Source organism: Akebia trifoliata, chromosome 5 (genome assembly GCF_017979445.1).
Source record: "Akebia trifoliata isolate Shusen 1 chromosome 5, ASM1797944v1, whole genome shotgun sequence".
In the NCBI taxonomy this organism is placed as follows: Eukaryota; Viridiplantae; Streptophyta; class Magnoliopsida; order Ranunculales; family Lardizabalaceae; genus Akebia; species Akebia trifoliata.
In genome coordinates this window covers 29005511-29027769 of record NC_141379.1, presented here as the reverse complement: position 1 = coordinate 29027769, position 22259 = coordinate 29005511, and the positions used below count along the sequence as shown (strand labels likewise).

General features: G+C 35.4%; 1 protein-coding gene across 6 annotated transcripts; it reads left to right on the top strand.

Annotated features, from left to right (window-relative positions):
• The first annotated feature begins 5307 nt into the window (after positions 1-5307).
• On the top strand, positions 5308-19351 carry LOC147402004 (uncharacterized). Of its 6 annotated transcripts, none has more exons than XM_086443508.1 (13): positions 5309-5464; positions 5588-5666; positions 5808-5897; positions 11720-11797; positions 12007-12081; positions 14059-14111; positions 15209-15359; positions 16332-16442; positions 17424-17550; positions 17650-17750; positions 18507-18645; positions 18856-18908; positions 18995-19351. In XM_086443508.1, exons 1-13 carry the CDS (start codon positions 5367-5369, stop codon positions 19076-19078), a joined length of 1239 nt encoding a protein of 412 aa, XP_086299634.1. In that variant the 5' UTR covers positions 5309-5366; the 3' UTR covers positions 19079-19351. The 6 variants fall into 6 exon arrangements, with proteins under 6 accessions (XP_086299635.1, XP_086299634.1, XP_086299633.1 ...); XM_086443507.1 differs by having other exon boundaries at positions 17647-17750; XM_086443506.1 differs by having other exon boundaries at positions 5805-5897.
• Positions 19352-22259: the final 2908 nt, after the last annotated feature.

Sequence of the window (22259 nt, the reverse complement as noted above, 5' to 3'; positions counted from 1 at the left end):
AGCTCATGTGATTGGTGGATCTTGTATTCTGTGAGTGACAAAAAATTTCATCCTCCCACATGTATGTTTCGTCTTTCTTGGGATGATGGCCCAGAAGCGTAATTAACAACAAGAATCTTGGAACTTTATTATCATTAGAATGATGTAATAATGGAAGCAAATTACTTGATTAGGGTTTAAGGTAAATACCTCTAAATAGGGAAGGTTGATCTTATAAGTCTCTGGACTTTTGATCATCCTTTTGTGCTGAAGTAAAATCAATCTACAATAACTCCTTATAAATAAGGTGTTGTGATGACATTAGTGATATGTCACACTTTGATTGTCTTAAGTAGATGGAAATTCCACATTGAATAATGCTGAAATGACCTCACGATTGGATCTTACAACACACACCCTGATGTGAATGTGTATGGAAACCATAAATGCTTTTTCTTGAGATACAAGTGAAAAAACATCTATGATTCCTATCCATTTTCACATCAAGAAATACAATATGAGGAAAAATATCTATGGTTCTCATCCACTTTCACGTTAAGGTGTGCGATGTGAAATCCAATCTTGAGGTCACTTCGTCGCAACTCTTTCGCAATTTATACTATGGAGTATAGAATCCAAAATATATAATCTAAAATAATTATCTAAATTAAAGTATATTCTATAAATCTTATGTTAAAAAAATAAAAAATAATAATACAAGAATGAATAAATGATGTCATGGGTTGAATGTATCCTCAAATGAAAATTAATTTTGGCAAATGCCTTGTAAGTTGGACCCACAACGACTGATTCAATATCTTTACGAATCTTTTTTTATTAATTTTATTTAATGTTTCTGATGGACATCATTATATGTGAGACAGACGAGTTTTGTTATTATTTTTAGAATCACACTTTTGCAAGAAAGTCTGCAAACTGTGGAGCCCACTTCATAAACTTCCAATCAGAAACTCCAGCACATTCTGTTTTCGCATCAGAACTTTATTGTGCTGCAGTGCGTGTTGATCTCCTTCATTAATATGGCATTTTAGTCTAACCTCCCTGAGTTAAAAAAAAAAAAAAATTAAGACTTGTCTCTCATGAGTCATGATTTCTTGACTTTCTCATATTTTGAAAATTTAATCTTTGATTTGGTCAGATTTTAAAATGGGTTTTGAAATTAATATAAGATTTTGAAAGATAGAGGATTAATACCCTCATATCATCCTGAAAATAATCAAATTTTGCAAAAGTTGGCAAGTAAAGGGAACTAAATTATTAGATACAGATCAGGGGATTATTCCATTGACTTGTAAAAAATACAAAATTCTGATCATTGAAGATTTTTTGTTTTTTCGATCATTAGATTTTGTGATAAATTATGCATATTAAAGACACAATATCCCTACTATATATCTCGATCATTGTATTTTTTATTTTAATTCTCGGAATTACATTTTTATCATGATTCAATAGATCCCAACCTTAAGATTTTTATAAGAGTAATGATTTTCTAACTCCCTCGCCTGACATACTCAAAAAACTTTCTTGACGTGGCATGTGCCAGAATCATAGTTCTTTTTACCTCAGGAAACACGTTTGCACATATTTACGGGGATGTGTATCCCAAGACATAAAATCTATGGTTCTAGCACATGCCACTCTAGGAGAGTATTTTGAATATGCCATGTGTATTAATTCTTTGGCAATTTACGTATGTATTGAGGTGGCATTAGCAAAAGTTGGTGTGGCAATAGAATCTCTATAAATTTAATCATGGTTGGTTTCCGAGACCATGGAAAATTATATTCTTCAAAAGACTCATGATCCCAACCTTGTAAACACAAGTCCAACTTATAAGATTTATGTGTATCCATAAACACAAAGTCCAGCCTCTTTTCTCTTTTACGTGTTTCCCAATAACAACCAGAGGAATCTTTTTTCTCTTTTTCATACTTCAAAGGTCAAACCCTACATGTACTTAAAGAGACTCCTTTACATATTTTTAAGGACTTCCAATAATGGATCTAGGCCCTTGTCCTTGGGTCAACTTGTGTTATAAAGCTAATTGGAACATATTTTATTTTCAAGATTTCGATTATTTGATGTGTCAATATCTTCTAATATACACTTGATTTTCATGTTAAAACCTAATTCGTATAGCCTATATCATTAGAATTAGAAATATACTTTTTAAATTTTAGTAGAAAATCTTGATGGATATGAATCTTACTAAGAGAGGATGTCTAGGCCCTCTATCTCCATCTGTTTGAGTGTATCGATACCCTATAATAGTAATAATAGTAAGAGACGCACAAACATATGCATAGGGTTCTGAAAGTAGTAATCTTCATCAATCATAAGAATTCTAGTCGATCCAAATAGAGAGGAAAGAGAAAGTGAGTCTGAAAATTAAAGAATTCGATTGAGAATTTGTGTACTTAATTTCATTAGTACGTGGATTGTGAAAGGCACACCTCCAACATAAATCTTTTTCATATTGATTGAAAATAAATAGCTAAATATATTTTTTTAAAGTGAGAATAATATGATGTGAAACACTTTACTTACTAACATGGCAAGATTTTTATTAAGCCTTAATAGTCGTTTTGCTCGAATGGATTACCACATCAGCAATCCAACAACACATCCTCTGAGTTTCATCGAAAAACTTAAATAAAAAATAATTCAAAAGAGAGGAAAGAGAAAGTGAGTCTGAAAATTAAAGAATTCGATTGAGAATTTGTGTACTTAATTTCATTAGTACGTGGATTGTGAAAGGCACACCTCCAACATAAATCCTTTTCATATTGATTGAAAATAAATAGCTAAATATTTTTTTTTTAAGTGAGAATAATATGATGTGAAACACTTTACTTACTAACATGGCAAGATTTTTATTAAGCCTTAATAGTCGTTTTGCTCGAATGGATTACCACATCAGCAATCCAACAACACATCCCTCTGAGTTTCATCGAAAAACTTAAATAAAAAATAATTCAAAAAATAATTTCTTTTGAACTTGATACGAGGTATTGAAAATGGATACATAACTCCCAAACTTAAAATTGAAATTCTATAGTGAAAAATAATTTATTTTGAATTTTTTTTTTCTTTCAAAGTTCATAGAATTTTTTTTCTACAACCCCGAAGCATCAGATCATGTTTTTGGATGCCACAAGGTGATCCCAAGGACCCTTAGTAAAGGTGTAATCGTTAATAACTTAGCAAGGCTAGTCAGACCCAAATTTGATTGAAGATAATAGTTTGTATGTAATTGGCACACATCAAAATGGTTCATCGTAAGAGAAGTAGGTTTTTAATTGATAGGTTGTGGTGGATGCGTTTAGGGATACAACTTGGGTGGACAAAAATCGAACCCGTTGGGTTGAACCCAACTTTGGGTCAGGTTTGGGTATAGTTAAATACCTACTGGTGGCATCTGCTCCAACGATCATATTTTCAATTTTTGGATTGTTGAAGTACTTACCTGGCGGTGCCAGTAGACACCTCGATGCCCATGATGGAATATGCACCTTGCTACCAGGACCCACCCCTGACGAAATTATCAAAATCCTATTTTTAGGTCATTTTGATTATATCTTGCTCTCAAAAGTTTTGATGAGCAAATCGTTCAGAGATTTTGTAGATGTTACTAAATAGAAGGTCTCCAAACTTTTACGAAGGGGTGGGTTATGGCCAAAGTGGGTAAAATTATCAAAATACCATTTTAGTCATTTTAGACCAAATTGAACTCTTAGGAAGTCTAGCGATTAAACGATTCGAGGATTTAAAAGATCTTTCCTATATAAGATCTCACCAAGGGTGGGTGATGGTCTAAAGGTAGTCAAATTACCAAAATACCTTTTATGATCATTTAAGGCTCCCCAAAGGTCTGATAAATGAATGGGTCAAGGTATTTATCAATATGAGTCGACCTAACAATTATCTAAGTGTTGGGGAATGGTTTAGGTGGTCTCATTACCTTTTAGGTCTTATGCACGCACATTATGAGCATTTTGTCAATGTGCTTGACGTTGAGCGACTTTATCGGGGTCTTCACATGTCTTCAAATGTAAACTGGTTCGACATACAACTTAAGTCTTAAGATTGACAAAATGTGGAACTAACACTATCTATGGAAGCACTCCAAGTCTCAAGATATCAATGTTCAGCTGTGTTAAAATCTTACAACCAAACTTAGACTCACAATTTAATGTAGAAAGTTGTTTTGAATCACCCAAGTAGACTTGAATTCGTCTAAATTTTAAATCACAATCAAGCTATCAAAGAGTGGGTTCAGATCGAGTCCTAAAGACATGGGTTATACCTTAAATCAGTCCCAAACCCCATCATACTGGAGTTAAATAATTAGCTAAAGCATGATTCTAAAGGCTTAGGTTGAAATCAGATTGATTTTGAATTCTATAAAAATAGTAAAGTCATAAGGCAATTTGTGTATGATGTGGGACTAAACTCAACAGTTTGACAGTCATTTTTTGTTAATGGTTAATCTTTTTGTTAGATGAAAAATAATTAGGGATAAAGTATAAATTTATTATTTTACCATCTGCTCTAATTATTTTTGTTATAAAATCATTATTTTATTACATTTACATATAATATACATACATACAATATACTAATAATAGGGGTCAACTCGAATTTGACACCACTAGGTCCTAGTCTTACCCATATTTAGTGTGTCAAAAAATTTTAACCCAGCAGGGGTGTTCAATCGGGTAATTTGGATCGGACTGAAATCGATTTATCAGATTTTAGTTTGATTTGAGGGGTAAACCAAAACTTGGACCAAACTAACTAATGTCAGGTTCAACCCGGACCGGTGTCCTGAAGGTGAACCCGAAACCCTATAAAATCGGGTTCAAGCCAATCCAATTTTGGATTGGGTTTTGATAAAAAATTCATAAAATTTATATATATTTATAACTCAAAGTCAAAACGATCTCAAGACTGTTGGAGTGGTACCACACAGTCAAATATTGGGTTAAGGGTTTCAATATGGATTTCAAGGTTTTCATCAATCCGATTTCTAACACCTAACTTGAAACTGTACCTATGTTGACAGGTTGGTCATGGTGTGAGTAGGTTAGTGGTTCGGATCTGATTTCTAGGCCAACAAAAACGGTCTGAGTTGTTCCGGGTTATCGGTTCCGGATTATTTGAACACCCCTACTTTGTGGGTTCTCTAGATCAAGTCCCTAAACATTAATCTTTTGGGGCGGGTCAGGTCGGGTTAGCAGGCTAAATTCATAACCCTAACGCAAAGAACCAAATCCATAATGCTGCCCTCTCACAGTCACAGAACACTATTTCTTTCCTTTTTTTTTATTGGGAGTGCGCACATAGCACTGTGCGCAGGAAAGATGTTGTCACTGTCAACAATTCCGAATGCCACGTATATGCAATGTTGCGACTTCTCATCATCTCTCCCTCCCATGGTCTCGTCTACCTCCTCAACAAGGTAAATATATCTATCATGCGCCGCTGGTGTACATTACCAAGAAGAATCTCTCTTGTTTTCTCAGAGAAATTATATAATTAAAACCATTTTTCCTGTTTTTCTTTTTTTCCCGAAAATTTCCAGAATAAACATGTCATCTCCATCGATTCTAGCATCCTCTGAAGCTTCTCCTTCGTTTCCTCTCCCAGAGAATCGCATTGTTGTACGTTTCCGTTAATTTCAATCTCTCCGTTATTTCCTATGTTGTGAGTGTTTTCTAACATGCGCTGATGGATTGCGTGTCCTCCAGCGCATGTTAGCAAATTTGATGCATTTTTTCTGAAGCGGAGGTGTATTTTAGCAGTTAGGGGTTGGGGCTTCGTCGGTGGATTACTTGGCGACAGTGGATGCTTATCCTAAGCCGGATGACAAGATTCGGAGCACGAGTTTGAAGGTAAAAGTAATTAGTTTTGATAACATGCGCCGTGGGTGTAGTATACCGTGTACCAAGAGTTGAATTTGACAGCTAATTTTCGTGTGATTTGCAACTCTGACTTAGTGGTTCTCATCTGTTTGTTTGATAACTCGTAACTCGCCCTGTCCTGAAACTTGGCTCACTCAAGTCGACTCAGTGACTAGAAAGGACCAAAATAGCCCCATCTTCAACCTTTTGCCAACCCTTGATTTCTGATACGTTCCTACACATATGGGGAATGGAGTAATTTAATTTGTTTATGGATGTATAGGATAATTTCTTATATGGGAGTAAGATAGTTAATTGGGTGTGCGAAGCATGAAATCATTACTTGTAAAGGAGTGTGGTTGGAGTTATGGGATTAGAGAGTTGCATGTGATTGGTTTTTAGGAGTGGAGAGTGGGCAGTTTAGAGAAGTAATTCATGTAGGAGTGAGAGAATGGGGTAATGTGTAGTTAAGGTAGTTATATTTTCTCTTGTATTTACAATACTTTTTAGCTTAATGAAATTATCTAGGGAATTATTATATGAGTCATTTTAGATCTAGAGATTGATTATCTCGAATTGGTTAACTTTGGATGTCCAATTTCCCTTGAACGAGACCATTCTCAGTCCTTTTTTTTATTATTATTATTTTTGTGTGCCGATCTAAGTAGATATGTAACAATTGGTATTAGAGCGATGATCCTTGGAAGGAAATTGAGTCCATGGATGATGAATTGAAGGTGTTTTGTGAATCGGTACGTATGGGGGGGAGAGCAAGGAAGTCAAGTTTTCGTATGGGTATAGCTTTTAGAGAGGTATCATGAAGGTGGGGCCCAAGTTCAAAAGTTGGGTGAAGTTTAGGGTGAGTAAGGGTGACAAGATCAGATTTTGGGAGGATTTGTGGTGTGGAAACTCAGCTATTTGTCAACTATTCCCTCGCCTTTACAATCTCTCTTCAAAGAAGGGGTTGCCTTGTATTGCATTCTTGAAGAACTCTTACCAAAATGGCTAATAAACACTGGATCCCGATCACTAATGATGGACTTGGGCATGCCGTGAAGTTTTACTAATCCATCAACATATTTTTCAGCTACCATTTTTGCAGTGAAAGGATGGGCTAAGGCCAAAAAATGTGCTGATTTACTCAAGCGATCTACCACCACAAGGATTGTATTCTTGTCGTTGGAAGTTGGCAGCCTTTTGTATGTCGGTAACACCCCTGAATGGCCACCGATTTGAGAATCATGGAATTCTCGCAAGATTTGCTTGATTACTTGAGAATTTGGGGGTACCACCACTTGATTTTTATAGCACACCAGCCCATTTCTCCATGTATAACACCTGGTCTTTCAATTGCCAATTTGCCAATTTTTTCCATCTATGGATGTCCAATAGCCTCGGCTTTGATTTCATCCCACAATGGAGCTTGTGAAACAAATAAAGCATTAAAGACTAGGGCTGCCTATCACTCTTGATAGTGCATCTTCTGCCGAGTTCTCCCGTTCTGGTTTGTAAGTGATTTCATAGTCATATCCAAGCAATTTTGCCACCCATTTTTGCTGCTCCAGTGTTGTTATTCGCTGCTCTAGCAAGTATTTGAGGCTTCGTTGATCTGTTTGGATATAGAACTTTCGTCCTAACAAATATGGTCACCAAGTTTGCATGGCGTGAACAATGGCCAACATTTCTTGGGCATAGATGGATCATGATCTTTTGGACATTCCCAAGGCTCAGCTCATGAAGGCTATTGTTTTTCCTTGCTGAGTTAGAACGGCACCAATCCCATCTCCTGAAGCATCAGATTCAATGACAAAAGGTTCATTAAAATTGGGCATAGGAAGTGTAGGAGTTGAAGTCATAGCTTGTTTGAGTGCTTGGAAGGTAGTTTCGACATCCTCTATCCACGCGAAATGTCCCTTTTTCAACAAATTGACAAGTGGCCGAGCAATGATGCCGTAGTTACGAACAAGCTTCCTATAGTAACTTGTAAGGCCTAAGAATCCACGCAATTCAGAAATATTAGTGGGCCTTGGCCGGTTTAGCATTGCTTTAATTTTGCCTTTATCTACTTTTGCGCCTTGAGGAGTAACAATATGACCCAAATAACTCCTGCTGGTCGAATGCACACTTGTTAAATTTAACGAAACATTGGTGTTGCCTTAATATTTCAAAAGCTTGTTTAACATGTTCAAGATGCATGTTCCAATTGGGGCTATAAATCAAAATATCATAAAAAAAGACTAACGCAAAATTGCGGAGATAAGGTCGGCGTATAGAATTCATAATTGCTTGAAAAGTAGATGGTGCATTACAAAGACTAAAAGGCATGACTAAATATTCGTAATGACCATTGTGAGTATGGAAAGCAGTTTTAGGAATGTCTGGAGGGTGTACCCGTACTTGATGGTGGCCGGCTCTTAAATTGAGCCTAGTAAAGTAAGTTGCCCATGGAGCTCACCTAGCATATCATCAACTGTAGGAATTGGAAATTGATCTTTGATGGTTACGGCATTAAGTGCCTTATAGTCAGTACAAAAGCACCACATCCCATCTTTCTTTTTAACCAATAAAATAGGTGATGAAAAAGGACTAGTACTTGATCTTATAAACCCCAATTTTAACATGTCATGCAATTTCAGCTTTTTGAAAATAGGCATACTTATAAGGTCTTACATTGATGGGCTCGGTTCCTTCTTTCAGAGTGATTCGGTGGTCAATCTCTCTTGTCGGAGGTAGTTGATTTGGCTGTTGAAAAATTTCCTCAAATGCTTTAATCAGTTGTTGCATGTTCGGATGGATATCTTGTTGTACTTCATTTGTTGCGGATTGTAGGTAGACCGCAAACATAGAACTTCCTTGCCGTAATTCTTTTGAAACAACTTTCAAGGATGCAACTTGAATGGGTTGTGTATCTGTCCCTTGTAGCTTGTGAGTTTGATTTTCCCAGTGGAACTCCATTGTCATTTTTTTCTAATTGCATACAACTGTTCCCAATTGTTCTAACCATTGTACGCCTAGTACCAAGTCCAACCCGGTTAGTGGCAAAGAGTAGAGAGTAAGGGAGAAGGGGATATCTTGAAGTAACACATGCATGTATTCAAACCTCCCTTGGCACTTCAATGGTTTTCCATTGGCTACCTTGACATTGAATGGTTCGGTTGGAACCACAGGTAAGTGCAACATATTGGCTACCTTCTCACTAATAAAGTTGTGTGTGAAACCATTGTCAATGAGGACAACCACCTCATGATGTCTGATCTTAGCTGTAATTTGCATGGTTTTGGAAGTTGACCATCCAGTTAGAACATGGAAGGAGATTTCGGATTTAGTTTGTTCCTTGGCAACATGCTCTTCTTCCTCCTCATCCGTGTCATCTTCCTTGTTTGTACCGGAGGCTGAAGCTCCCCTCTGGCAACAAGAGTTGAGGTCCTCGACACTTAACCCAAGGTGAATTTGTCATCACAATTGAAATAGAGGCCTTGTGCTCACCTTTTCTGCATTTCTTCCCAAGTGAGACGTTTCATGGATGGTGTTGGTTTGGATTTCGTTTGGGTAGAAAAGTCAAGCTGCGAGTGGTTGGGTTGTGGAGGCCATGTGAATCTTCGTTGGTGATTTAGCTAGTCATCTCTCATTCGCGCCAGGCTGATTGCTTTCTTCAATGATTTGGTTTGAACATCTGAATGCCATTTGCAATTTCCGATTTAAGACCTCCCATAAACATTCCAACCAGCGCCTTTTGTGTCCATCCTTACACCCGATTTCCTAGCTTTTCAGACTCTTTCTGATAGTCTCGTAGTGAGCCCACTTGTTTCACCCTTGATAAAGCCTCATCAAAATCGTCACACTCCGTAGGTCCGAAACGAGCCCATAGTTCTTCAAAATCTGCCCATGTCACTTCTTTCCCTTCTCCTTTGTAGGATCGACATCACCATTGCCACCATTGATTAGCTTCACCCTCAAGATGGAATGACACCTTTTGTGCTGTCATGGTGCCTTGGTATTCAAAGAATTGGTCCACTCCGTTGAACCATTCGGTTAGATCATCGCTTGAGTACCTTGGGAATTCAAGCTTTGCCAACTTGGATAAGAACATTTGTTGTCCCCCTTCCGTATGTTCCTTAGAGTCGTCTCTATTGTTGCGAAACAACCATTACGGTAATTGGCGTTGCTACTGGATCCTTCTTTGTTGGAGAGCAAAGCTTCTGATAACTTGTTGATGGTTTCCTCCATTTGATGCAACTTGGATAAGAACATTTGTTGTCCCCTTTCCGTATGTTCCTTAGAGTCGTCTCTATTGTTGCGGAAACAACCATTACGGTAATTGGCGTTGCTATTGGATCCTTCTTTGTTGGAGAGCAAAGCTTCTGATAACCTGTTGATGGTTTCCTCCATTTGATGCAACTTGTCAGTAAGGCCAAGTTTCATCTGACTCATACCATCTTGAAGTCCTCCTAGCCCAGCCTCCAATTGTTTGATTCTTTCCTTGTTAGTTGCCATCGTATTATAGCTATAGCTCTGATACCAATGGTAGGTCCCAGTCAAAGCTATTATAAATAAGTAGATAGAATTCTTCTTAGGGCGAGAATGAACCACAGTATTTGGATTTTTTGAATGAACCCCTATTTCCGCATACCGGAATACATAAGGAAAAAAAGAACAACCTTCTCCTAAACTCATGACCTTAACTACTAAAAATAAGGACTCAAATGACTATTAGTAAATAAATAGCTAATACTTATTCAAATAGCAAAATAATAGCTAACAACTTCAGACTAAGTTTTCTAACGGAACTATGCTAGCTAATAATCCCCAATAGCTCCTTGCACGATCGTCTCACGTACTCTGCATGTTTCTCATGTTAGGAACCTTGGATTCTTCTTAGGAACACGTTGTGATCTTCTTGGCTTATCATTAGACCTTCTCCTAATCCCTAGACTCTTAAACCCCCCCTAATCATAATTCAAAATGTGGTAATTCGAAAGCTTTGTGTTTTACATTTCTTGGGATTTGGGAAATTCCTTTCCTATTGTTTCCTATTGTTGCCCAAATCCTAAACCAAATTCCCTAAAGCCCCCTAATTTCCTCTTTTCCCCTCACTGTCTTGCTTTACAAATGGTATAGGCTTTTTGAGCTTTTCATTTTTTGCATTACTGAATGACTTACTGCTCTTGCTTAGGGACACTTTTTTTTTGGGTCTTTGTAGTTGTCATGTGTGTTTGCAAAGATCATAGAATCTTAAAACAGAATCTAATATAGATAGTATTCCATGTGGCAATTTACACGGACTACAATATGTGGGTTGCATTAATTTTGAATATTTTTGTGCTAGTTGGCATATTGTGTGAGTTTGGACCCATTCAATGTGCACCTCATCAGTCACTCCACTTGCAAAATAGCTGCAAAGTACATATTGTTTTTTGATTGATGTGCAAAGTGCATATTGATGTTGCAATTTCGCGGTAGATGTCTTTTCTCATTCAAAGTTTACTACATAGTTGATATTCACCCTTGTTGACAAAATCATGAATTATTCGTGTATTACACAATTTTTTCGAATTGTTGGGAAAACATAAAATGTGACACCCAACTTGAAAATAATATTTTTCATGTTAACATTTTAAAATTATCAATTTCCTACTATATGTGACAAATTGTTTTATCGAAACGTATAATTATAATTGTAATTTCCTATCCCAAGTTTCATCACATTCGAACTAATTGACTAGTATCTTCATGTGCAAGTCTTGCGCTTGCCCAAATAGGCTCCAAAGGTGTCTAACTTGATACTCTTTTCTTTTGGTTTATTGTTTATGTAGGTTTCAGGAGGTGGGAATGCTGGGAATGCTTCAACTTGTGCTGCTCGTTTGGGTTTGAATCCGAGGATGATTTCTAAGGTTTAGAATTTGATTTTTATCATTTGTTTTCCAAACTTCTCATTTTTATTGTTGAACCGCTTAAGTACATTTTCAGTTATCTTTCTGTTTAACCATGAATAGCTGAATGTTTCAACTATGCAATCAAATCTAGATTTCACTTTCATCACTCAACGCAAGTACCTTAATTTTCTCATTCAAATGTGTAAAAACTTCTTAATTCTCATCAGGTAGCTAATGATACTCAAGGGAGAGGTCTTCTAGAAGAACTAGAAGCTGATGGTGTAGATACTTCTCATTTTGTGGTGAGAATGATGTTTTTGCATTCATTTGATCTAATTACTAAAGCAACTATCTTGTTTGATTAGAATTATTTTAGAGAGCTACCATTGTCACTCCAACTTTTGCTAACGCCACCCCTTTCATTTATTCTTACATAGCATCCGTTCACTTGGATTGAGAGAATGTCTGAAACATCGACTGAAATGATACAAAGAAAGCAGGGACTGATAAGGAGGGAAAGGTTATTTATTTGGGTCAAAATACTGTATTTGCAGTGGATAAGGCTTCTAAAAAATTCTCCTCTTTCCTTTTTGGGAAATGTTATTTATAGCCTTCTGAAAAGTCCCTCTCCAAGATAGTTCCAATTATTTGATGCCATGTCAGCTCCCCCTTATCCAATCTCTAGCCGCAACGCATCATTCTCCTATTGGTTGCTGAGCAAGGAGACACAAACTCCTTCCTTAGCTCACACCCTACCATGACATCCCACCTGGATGTTGCCATGTCATCGATGACGGCTTAGGTGGATTCTCAGAACAATAAAAGGGCACCATGTTACTTACATGTCCACACCATCTTCTACGTCACACCAACAGTGGGCCTTCTCATTTTGCACCATCCACAAAGGACATTAGGAATGAGAAGGAAACAAAGTTAGATATTTGATATCTCAAGTACTCACACATGTTTCCCTATGAAATAGCAATAAAAAAGATGTGAATCATCAACCAAAGGAGCAATATAGGAAGGAATAAAATATTTATTACCCGAGTCTGTGGAAAGGGGTACTAGCAATGGTGGATCGGTTGTTGGTTGATGTTTCTTTGTATAAACCCTCAATTCTTTGCCTTCTGGCCCTGTTTTGCCTTTGTTCTGTGATCTATTAGAATTTGTAGCACGACGGCCACACAATATATATATATATATATATATATATATATATATATATATATATTTTTTTTTCAATGTGTAGCTGAGAATTTATTGAAGGAAAGAAGAAATATAATCATTAACAACAACGCTTTATCCCAAAGATTTTGGTTTGTTAAACGAATTATGTTCCTCAATTCCACCATGTCCAAGGTCAAGTCTTTTGTTGTTGAGACTTAAGAGAGTTCATATATACTTTCTCACTGTCTCCAGCCACATTACTTAGGGTCTTCCTTTCAGAATAACAAAAGAAAAGTAAGGAAGCAAAATGATTGGACTAGATCAACTTATTCAAAAGCTATATTACAAAGAAGAAGACTCCTCAGAGACGATGTCCTCCCAATCGGTCAAAAAATTTGTGCACTTAGTACATTGATTGCCTTCTGACTGATCCATAAGTGTGCACCCCCTACTAAGCGTACATCTGGAACTTCTGTGCTTCTATCATTGTAAACCTCAATTTGTGTTGTGTTCAAATATCCAGCGTGTGGAAAATGAAAGACTTCCCCATTGCACTTAGTATGTCCACCTTCCACCTGATCATGAGGTCCAACATTGCGTTTATGGAAATAAGATGAAAAAAAGGTCTATCTATTAGAGAACAGTAGGACTTTATTTCACAAAAGAAAATTAAATGTAAAATCATACGTTTTTTTTGTTGTTGTTGGGGAACTTTTGTCCCTTGTGTGTTTTATTTATTCATTTAACATCATATGAAAGCAAACCCCGAGGAGTTGGCTCAAGGGCAATTTCAGACTGATAAGCAGTTAATGCCCGTAGTTTGTGAGTTCGATACCCAGTATGAGCATTAATTCCTCAGGGGCCACCATGTAATGGCGCGTCCTCACTTACCTGGTGCATGTGATGTGCGGGCGTTGCACGTGCCCCGTGACTAGTCCTTGGACAAGACCATGGTCAATGAAGTGGGCAAACCCAGATACGGGCCCAGACTGCTATCTACAGGGATACTTGGTTATCAAAAAAAAAAAACATCCTATGAAGTGTAGCACTTGCACTTGCAGTGTCTTGGCCTAGAAAATCATTTTTAACACCGTCTCTCTTGCTTCCAGGTTTCGAAGGAGGGAAATTCACCATTTACATATATCATTGTTGACAGCCAAACGTGAGGATCTATGCTTTGGATGCTTGGTCAAAATTTCAAACACGATAACTCTTTGGAAATATCAAATAAGATATTTTTTGGGTTTGGTTCTCAATAATTCTGAAATCTAGCATCATATTTATATTTTGATTATCAAGAATTTACAAATTGTCAATCTTCAGATAATCCAACTTTTTAATTCTGTATGATATTCACTTCTCTCCTCGTGTAGTTCTATCTTAGAACTTATATATTTGACATGTTAAGTTTCTCACATTTTATGCTTGTGTGCTATACTTAAGCGGGGTGTAGTCTTTTGATTTTACATTTACGAGGAGCTCATGCTTCATGCATTTGGACAAGTGGGCTGTTAATTCCAAAATTGGCAAAATTTTTATTTCTTCATGGTTAGTCATATTATTATCGAAGAACTATATTAATATAAAGGGGACATAACCTGGTATAGAAGAACTATATATACAAAAAACAAGCTTGTCTGAGAGCGCTCTCATTACTTCAAAATCAACCTCATATGGTATCCCAGTGTACTATGATATATCCTAATATGAGTGAATCTAACAAGGTTGTTCCATAGTTGCTTTAATCCCAATTCCAATTACGCCAATCTTTCATGTTCGCTAATGTAGTTTACGTTTTTAAGCTAGCAAAAAAAACTAGCCAATCGGTCCATTCTCCATCATTCTAGATCCTTCTAAGAATTATTTTCAAAAACAACTTGGTTTGCAATCCTCTTGAAGTATCTAGAGACGAGGGCTACTTTATGTCTCCATAAAGAATAGAGTCAAGAAATCCGATCAGAAAATAGAGTTCTAGCACATCAAGTTTTCCTATAGTATCAATCTATCTCTTATAACAGCAATCAACCAATTGTGGATTTCGTGTATACATTGGCAATATCTGCGATGCCTTTCTGAACACAAAAAACACCTTATGGAGAGTTCACCTCATGGCTTTATTCCCTTTTTGACTCTTAAGTGATGTCAAAAGTGATTTTAATAACATCGTATTATAATTTAATGCCTGGAAATACATACATGTATACATGGAGAAACAATTCATACATCATATTCAGTGGACTAATTTTAGATTGTTTCTAGGAAAACCCGTACTTGTATTCACACGCCAGGAGACCCACCATTGGTGCCAGATGATCTTTCAGAATCAAGCTTTTTATCGGCCTTGAGTGGAGTAAGACTTGTATATTTTGATGGAAGGTTTCCTGAGACTGCTTTAGTTGTTGCCAAAGAGGTAATTCTCATTTTAAATTTCTTGGTCAATTAGTTTGATACCTTTTTTCTCATTGAGTTTTAGTATATATGGTGGTGCAAGGCTGCAAGCAAACTCTATGAAGTTTAGCAATGGTCAACACAAGCTTATTCCATCTGGATGGATTTAACACAATTTAGTGCAGGAACAAGATTTGTTTAGTTGATCCCCATATTTTTGGGATGAGGTATTGATGATGGTGATGATGATGATGAAGCTTATTTTCCATTTGAGCATTGAAGGGCTGCTACAACCTAGAGCTTTACTCACTTTTTTTTTTCTTTCCTTTTTTCCCTAATTAATGTATTTTTCTACTAAGAGGGTTTTATGTTAGTATGGTGAAAAAGTACATACGAAGGGGAGGAGGGTGTTTTACAAAATCATGATCAAACAATAAGAGAGTAAACCAAAGAACCACCCACGAATTAGAACCCACATTCTCTGTCGTTAATTGAATTCTCCCAATTACATAGAAAGTCCGTTGCTTTAAACCAATTAATAAAAAGAATTCCTATTGAAAAACGCATTTCTAGTTGCTCCCTTCTTCTATCAATCAAAATCCAATTGTTAGGCCTCTAGATGCCCCTTTTGGTTGTCTTCCAATACAAGGGGCCTTTAGTATGAGAAAAAATGTCCAAATTAATGACCTTGAATGCAGTTTATATTTGGAAGCCACACAGTCTTTGGGCCTTAGCTGTATGAACTTCTGTATTTGGTCGATCCATGGGCTGGTTCAATATTTTTGTGGCCTAGATTGATGACCAAGCATACTACATGTCACTAAAGCCTCATATAAGCAGTGAACAAAAGCGTGTCAGTCCAGAAACTTGGTCTCATATTACCAGTAAAATTGTCATGAATGCAAGTTTTTCTTTTACTAAATTGCTTGCATCATGAAAATATACATACTGATAAACTACCTTAAGCTGAATCTCTTGAATTTTTCCAGTGCAGGCATCTCACCGGAAAATACCTATTTTAGTTGAAGCAGAAAGGAAGAGGGAAGGGTTGGATGATCTCCTGAATTTGGCTGATTATGTTGTCTGTTCAGCGAAATTCCCTCAGGCATGTTAGTTAAAACCATATCCGAGCAATTTTGCTTTCACTAAATCCGGGTCCAGATCTGACCCGACTGAATTACTTTTATTTGGGTTGGATAATTTCAGACCGTTCAACATTGTGTGCTATATTTCTTTTTAATTGCTATACTCTATTTTACTATTATAATTCTTTTATTTTATAAGAATTCATGTCATATTAAAGTAGTAGAAAAAAGATATTTTGAAAAAACATAAAACTATGATTTTCAAAGCAATATATATCATTTGGATCTAGGCAGATATAGGGATGGATCCGTATCCAACCCAGATCCGACTTGGTATCAAGGGACATCTACCCATATTTGACCCACTTTTTATTTGGATCTAGACCATTCTATTTTACTATTATAATTCTTTTATTTTACAAGAATTCATGTTATTTAAAGTAGTAGAAAAAAGATATTTAGAAAAAACATATAACTATAATTTTCAAAGCAATATATCTCATTCGGATCTAGGCAGATATAGGGATGTATCCATATCCAACCCAAATCCGGCTTGGATCAAGGGACATCAACCCATATTTGACCCACTTTTTATTCAGATCTACTCCAGGGTCCAAACCAGTGAAATTCGGATTCGGGTCACTTGGATTTCGGATAAAATCCGACCCATTTTATGCCCTATAAGGATGGCCATCTTGTAAAAGTTTTAGGTAATCTAGATTGTGAATGGTACTCCTTTAGATCCTGACTGAACCATTTTAAGTAATCTTGGACACGACCATTGGCAGGATGTACTTCCCAAGTCCACTTTTCACCGAATTGGACATATTGGTGGTCTTTGCCATAAATAATATTTTGCATATCTATCCTGCCATATCTTGTTAATGACTCCAAAGTTATGGTTTTCTATATGCCATCACTACTCGACAACTGCTTTTTTTGGATACGAAGCTACTGACTTCTGTATCCAAAGTGCATATTTCAAATTTGTCTTATGGCAGGCATGGACCGGAGCACCGTCAGTTCCAACTGCACTTGTATCAATGCTTCTGAGACTACCTAATATCAAATTTGTGATTGTAACCCTTGGAGAGGATGGATGCATAATGCTTGAGAGGAGTATAGATGGTGAGTATGCCTGTGCCTTGTCTCTATCATTTATTCATAAAAAAAAAAACCTTTATTATGTACAATTTCTAATTATCGGTGGAACATCACCTCTAGCAGGAGGTTCTCAGTCTGAAGAGATGGATGTAGACAGCTTGCTAGAATTGCTGAAGAAAAGGATTGATGTTAATAGTGCCATGCCTGCTTGTATCCCACCCAAGGTATTAAATATCCATAATTTCCTGCAATTTTTTTTTTGAAATAGTGTATTTTCATTGAAAATTTTAAATTATGGTATATATATTTCAACTTTTTAAAATTATGGGGAAATTGAACTTTGGGCCCTGTATGACACATATAACTCTCCTATCATTTCTTCCAAAGTTGATTCTAACATGCATTTAGATATTAAAAAAAAAAAAAAAAAGAATTTTCATTTATACTCTAAATATTTGAAAGTATTAATATTTTATTATTTAAATTTTTTTGAAAAGAAAGATGGTCACCTTGACCACCGTTTCTTGTTTTCTTAATAAAATATATTTTTCCCTATACAAAAAAGAGAGAGATGCTTGAACTTTAATATATAAGAGGAGACCTCTTATGTTTGTGACTTATATTGTTTATTACTAATATGGTTAAACTGCCCCCCTTAAATTAGTGTGAAAATAAATACTGATTATAAGTTAAAAATACAAACCCAAACCTGAATATGCTGGTAAAAAATCATTCCATTTTAGACATTTACTTCTATCAACACATCTTTCTGCATGTTTCTGTAACCGGCTTTCTTTAGTTTTGAAAGAAGGCAGTGTTGGCTGTTGACCTGGCTTTATCTTGATTACTCCCAACAATTTATAATGCATCGACTTTCATTCTCTGTGATATTATTCATTATTTACATAGTATCGAGGTTTTAATTTTATGGAGATGTAGTAATCCTTTTATTTTATTTTTATTTTTTCAATTGTATCCAGTCTATAATGAGATTGAATGCAAAAGATATAGGATCAGTGAGTGGGAGGTTACTTATTGGAACAGCAGAGAAGATACCACCTTCAGAGCTTATTGACACTACTGGTGCTGGAGATGCATTTATTGGTGCAGTTCTTTATGGTATGTTGAAGTGTTATTTATTTTTTTCTACACTATTTGTTAAAATTATGGAGCTGCATCATTTGTTTTTCCTTCACTTTTTTGGCCAATTACACCGATCTTAGTGTATTTATTTCTTCCACAAAGATGTTTCTTGGTAAACTTGTCATCTTTTCTAAAATTGTCACTGTGTATGGGTATGGATTCTTATCCTTTTGTGTTGTTTGTTAGCCACATGTGTGGAAATGCCACCAGAGACAATGCTTCCTTTTGCAGCCCAAGTGGTAACGATCCTTTTATATATGCTTGCGACGTATAATGTGCGAAGTAAATTCATTCATAACCTTTCCATGCTCTGCATTTATTACAGGCAGCGTTGGGGTGTAGAGCTTTGGGAGCACGGACTGGTCTTCCATGTCGTACGGATCCCCGCTTATCTCCATTCCTACATTAGATCACCACTATTAACGCCGGATAAAGGTTGAATCTGTATAATAGAGCACTTTCCAATAATGCACTTTTTTTTTTTCTTTCTATATCACAGGATCTAATTGGATAAAAATTAGGTCAATTTCCGAGTATTCCGAGTCGTTATCTTGGGTTTAAAATTGAATTTGCTCAAATTGGCTCGGTCTGCTGTTCTCGAATGCAAAATTATAGTTTCTAATGTGCTGACCAAACCTGTCACTTATTTAAAATCAACAATAGGGTTGTTTTGGTGCTCCCATATCGGATTTGGATTTTTGGTTTTTCCCAAAATTTGTTTTACTTTATGATGCATATTAGATTTCAACTGTGGATTATATAATCAAGTCCGGAACTTTGAGTTTCATACTAATTATGTTGAACAATCAAACTACTATGTTACTTTCATCACTCGTTCTGAATTGTTGCCTCTTGATATTTATTTTGTAGATTCTTATAGAATTTGGATTTTCTGGTTTTGGTAAGAGTTTTAGTGTAGAATTGGAGAATGTCACCTAAAATTTGCTGTTTTGCACATTCTACCGCTTGATAACATTGGATTGGGTGGTTAAAATATTGATCATTGTGGAGTAAATGTTTTCTTTGGGAAAGTCGGTCGAGAAAATTGATTTCTTTAGAAAATTGAGTTAGTTTTTACGGGTGGATTGGAGGCCGATTGTGAGAGAAAAACATTAGGATTTTGCCATCCCAATGAGAATCATTTTCTTGTGGTGTCAATTAATCGTAAAATGGCTCTCTATAAAATTGAAAATCCACCTTAGAAAGAACTATTGTAAGTTGGTAGTATAATTTTGTTTCTTATTTATTATAATGAAACTAATAACCATTTTACCTTAAAACTCAATAGCATGTTTGATTTCAAATATTAATAAGATTGAATTACGAAAGTAGGTTGTTTGGGTTAAAACATTGGAAATGTGACGAGGACATCAAAGTTTGAACGGTAGATTTTATTTTTATTTAATTATTTAATTTAAAATTTATTTTTATGTTTTTTGGATTTTTTTATTTCTTCTTCCTCATCGTCTTGCATCAAAAAGTCTATGAGTGCCTTCGAAAATCTATTATTACCAAGACCCACGCCAAAGTCATGCAGTGCTTTCTCATTTATCATTATTCTTTTATCTTTTATTTTTTATTTTTAATTAATTCAACTTTAGCAATTGTCACATAGGAAAAAAAAAGTTATAAAAATTTGCAATTACATTCATTGCAAATGAAATTGCTGTTTAGAGTATCAGTTATGTTGTATTGCATTAAGTATTTCCAACCACATCAATTGATTTGATGCATCTGTATACACTTTAATTCAATGCAATGTAACTGAGGCTCTAATACATAGGCATGCAAATTAGTGCAAATTTGAGAAGCTTTTTTTGATAGTTGTTATATTTTGCAAAAATTGCTGTCATTTACGATTAGTTTTGCATACTAGAAGTTTTGTATGCTTTTTTTTACGCTGTGTTTGGATTGAGAGAAATGGAGAGAAGAGAAGAGAAAATAATTAGAGGGAAGAGGAGAGAAAAAAAAAAGATGAGTTTTCTTTCACTCTAAAGTTGGAGAGAATCCCTTTTAAAATATTTTATAATTTCAATTCTGCCCCTAGATATTTTTTAAGATATTTTAAAATTTCAAAGTTGTCTTAAATTCTCTCTTATCAATCCAAACATGATGGAGAGAAATTGAGTTTCTTTTCTCCTCTTCCCTTCTCTTCTCTTCTCTTAGACTGTGTTTGGATTGAAAAAAGTGGAGAGAAGATAAACTCATTAAGAGAAGAGAAATTTAATTTCTCTTCACCATGTTTGGATGGACCGGAGAGAATTTGGGACAACTTTGAAATTTTAAAATATCTTTAAAAAAATCTAGGGGTAGAGTTGATATTATATAATATTTTAAAAGGATTTCTCTCATCTTCTCTCCACTTTTAAAGAAAAAGAAAATCCACATTTTTTTTCTCTCCTCTTCTCACTGAACAAGAGAAATGGAGAAAACTCATTTATTTTCTCTTCTCTCCATTTCTTTCAATCCAAACACAGCCTTAGGTAGTTAGTGCCAACTAAAACCTTAATTATAAATAACAAATAATATGATAGATCCCATCTTTTAATTTCAAAGAAGAAATGAAAAGAGTACCAATTTCTTGACTTTTATTTTTTTTATAATTTTTTAACATGTAAAAAAGGCAAGGTCACCTTCCCTTTTAATAGTTAGAAGATGAGTTCTTTTTTACATGTGACATCTTCTATTTAAAGTAATCTTTAATAATCTGAAATGAAAGAGTACCATGTGTGAAATATCCACTTTAAGGGACATAAAGTGAACCCTTTTACTTTAGTTTTAAGTCTTATTTGTTTGAATTGCAAGGAGATGTTGAGAAAAGAGTTGAACTTGATCTTGTAATCCTTAATAGGCCTGATTAAAATCTCCGCATTAAGGGTTTGTATGATGGTAAGGAATTCATTTTCAAGAGAAAATGATTTTCTCAGAAATATAAATTTTTTGAGAAAATGAATGTTGGAGTACAGAAAATGTTGAGATTGAAGACCAAGGTAAGATATTGTAATCAAGAGGTTGAAGATGACTGATTTTGAGAAGATAAAACAAGGATTTTTGACTACATGTTGAAAGAGTGGGCATTTAGATCATTTTTCATTAATCTTAAAAAGTCTAAGGTCAAGGGGTATGTCATCAATTTTAAAACAAGGGTGGGTATCTCAAATATTCACCAAAATATGAAGGGTTTATCTAAATCAACAGTTATTTTATATTTTTATTCCCAAATAACCTATGAATTTATCTTAACCCTTCGATTGGTCCATCACATTATTACTAGTCTTGATTGATTTGCAGGTTGACCAATGCAATCTATAAGTGGATCTGTAGCCTTACAAAAAAAAAAAAAAAAAAAAAAAAAAAGAGGCACACAATCTACACCCATTTTTTTGCTCGCTACATACTACTTAAATCCACTAGAGTGTGGGTGTATGCACTAAAAAATCATTTGCTAGTTTGACCCATTGATTTATTTTAAAACAAACAGTAACCAATTAAATCTTTCAATAATTGTTGATAAACAAGCCAAACATTTTCAAAAAGGTTTGGTAATAACATATTGAACGCTTTTCACATGGGATCTAGCGTAAAGAATT

Excerpts from the sequence above, each read along its gene's own strand:
- LOC147402004 (XM_086443505.1), top strand. The coding sequence starts at position 5,367 with ATGTTGTCACTGTCAACAATTCCGAATGCCACGTATATGCAATGTTGC. Across the intron at positions 14,112-15,208 it reads ATCATTGTTGACAGCCAAAC|GAAAACCCGTACTTGTATTC; the intron begins GTGAGGATCTAT and ends GATTGTTTCTAG. Across the intron at positions 18,909-18,994 it reads TTCCTTTTGCAGCCCAAGTG|GCAGCGTTGGGGTGTAGAGC; the intron begins GTAACGATCCTT and ends CATTTATTACAG.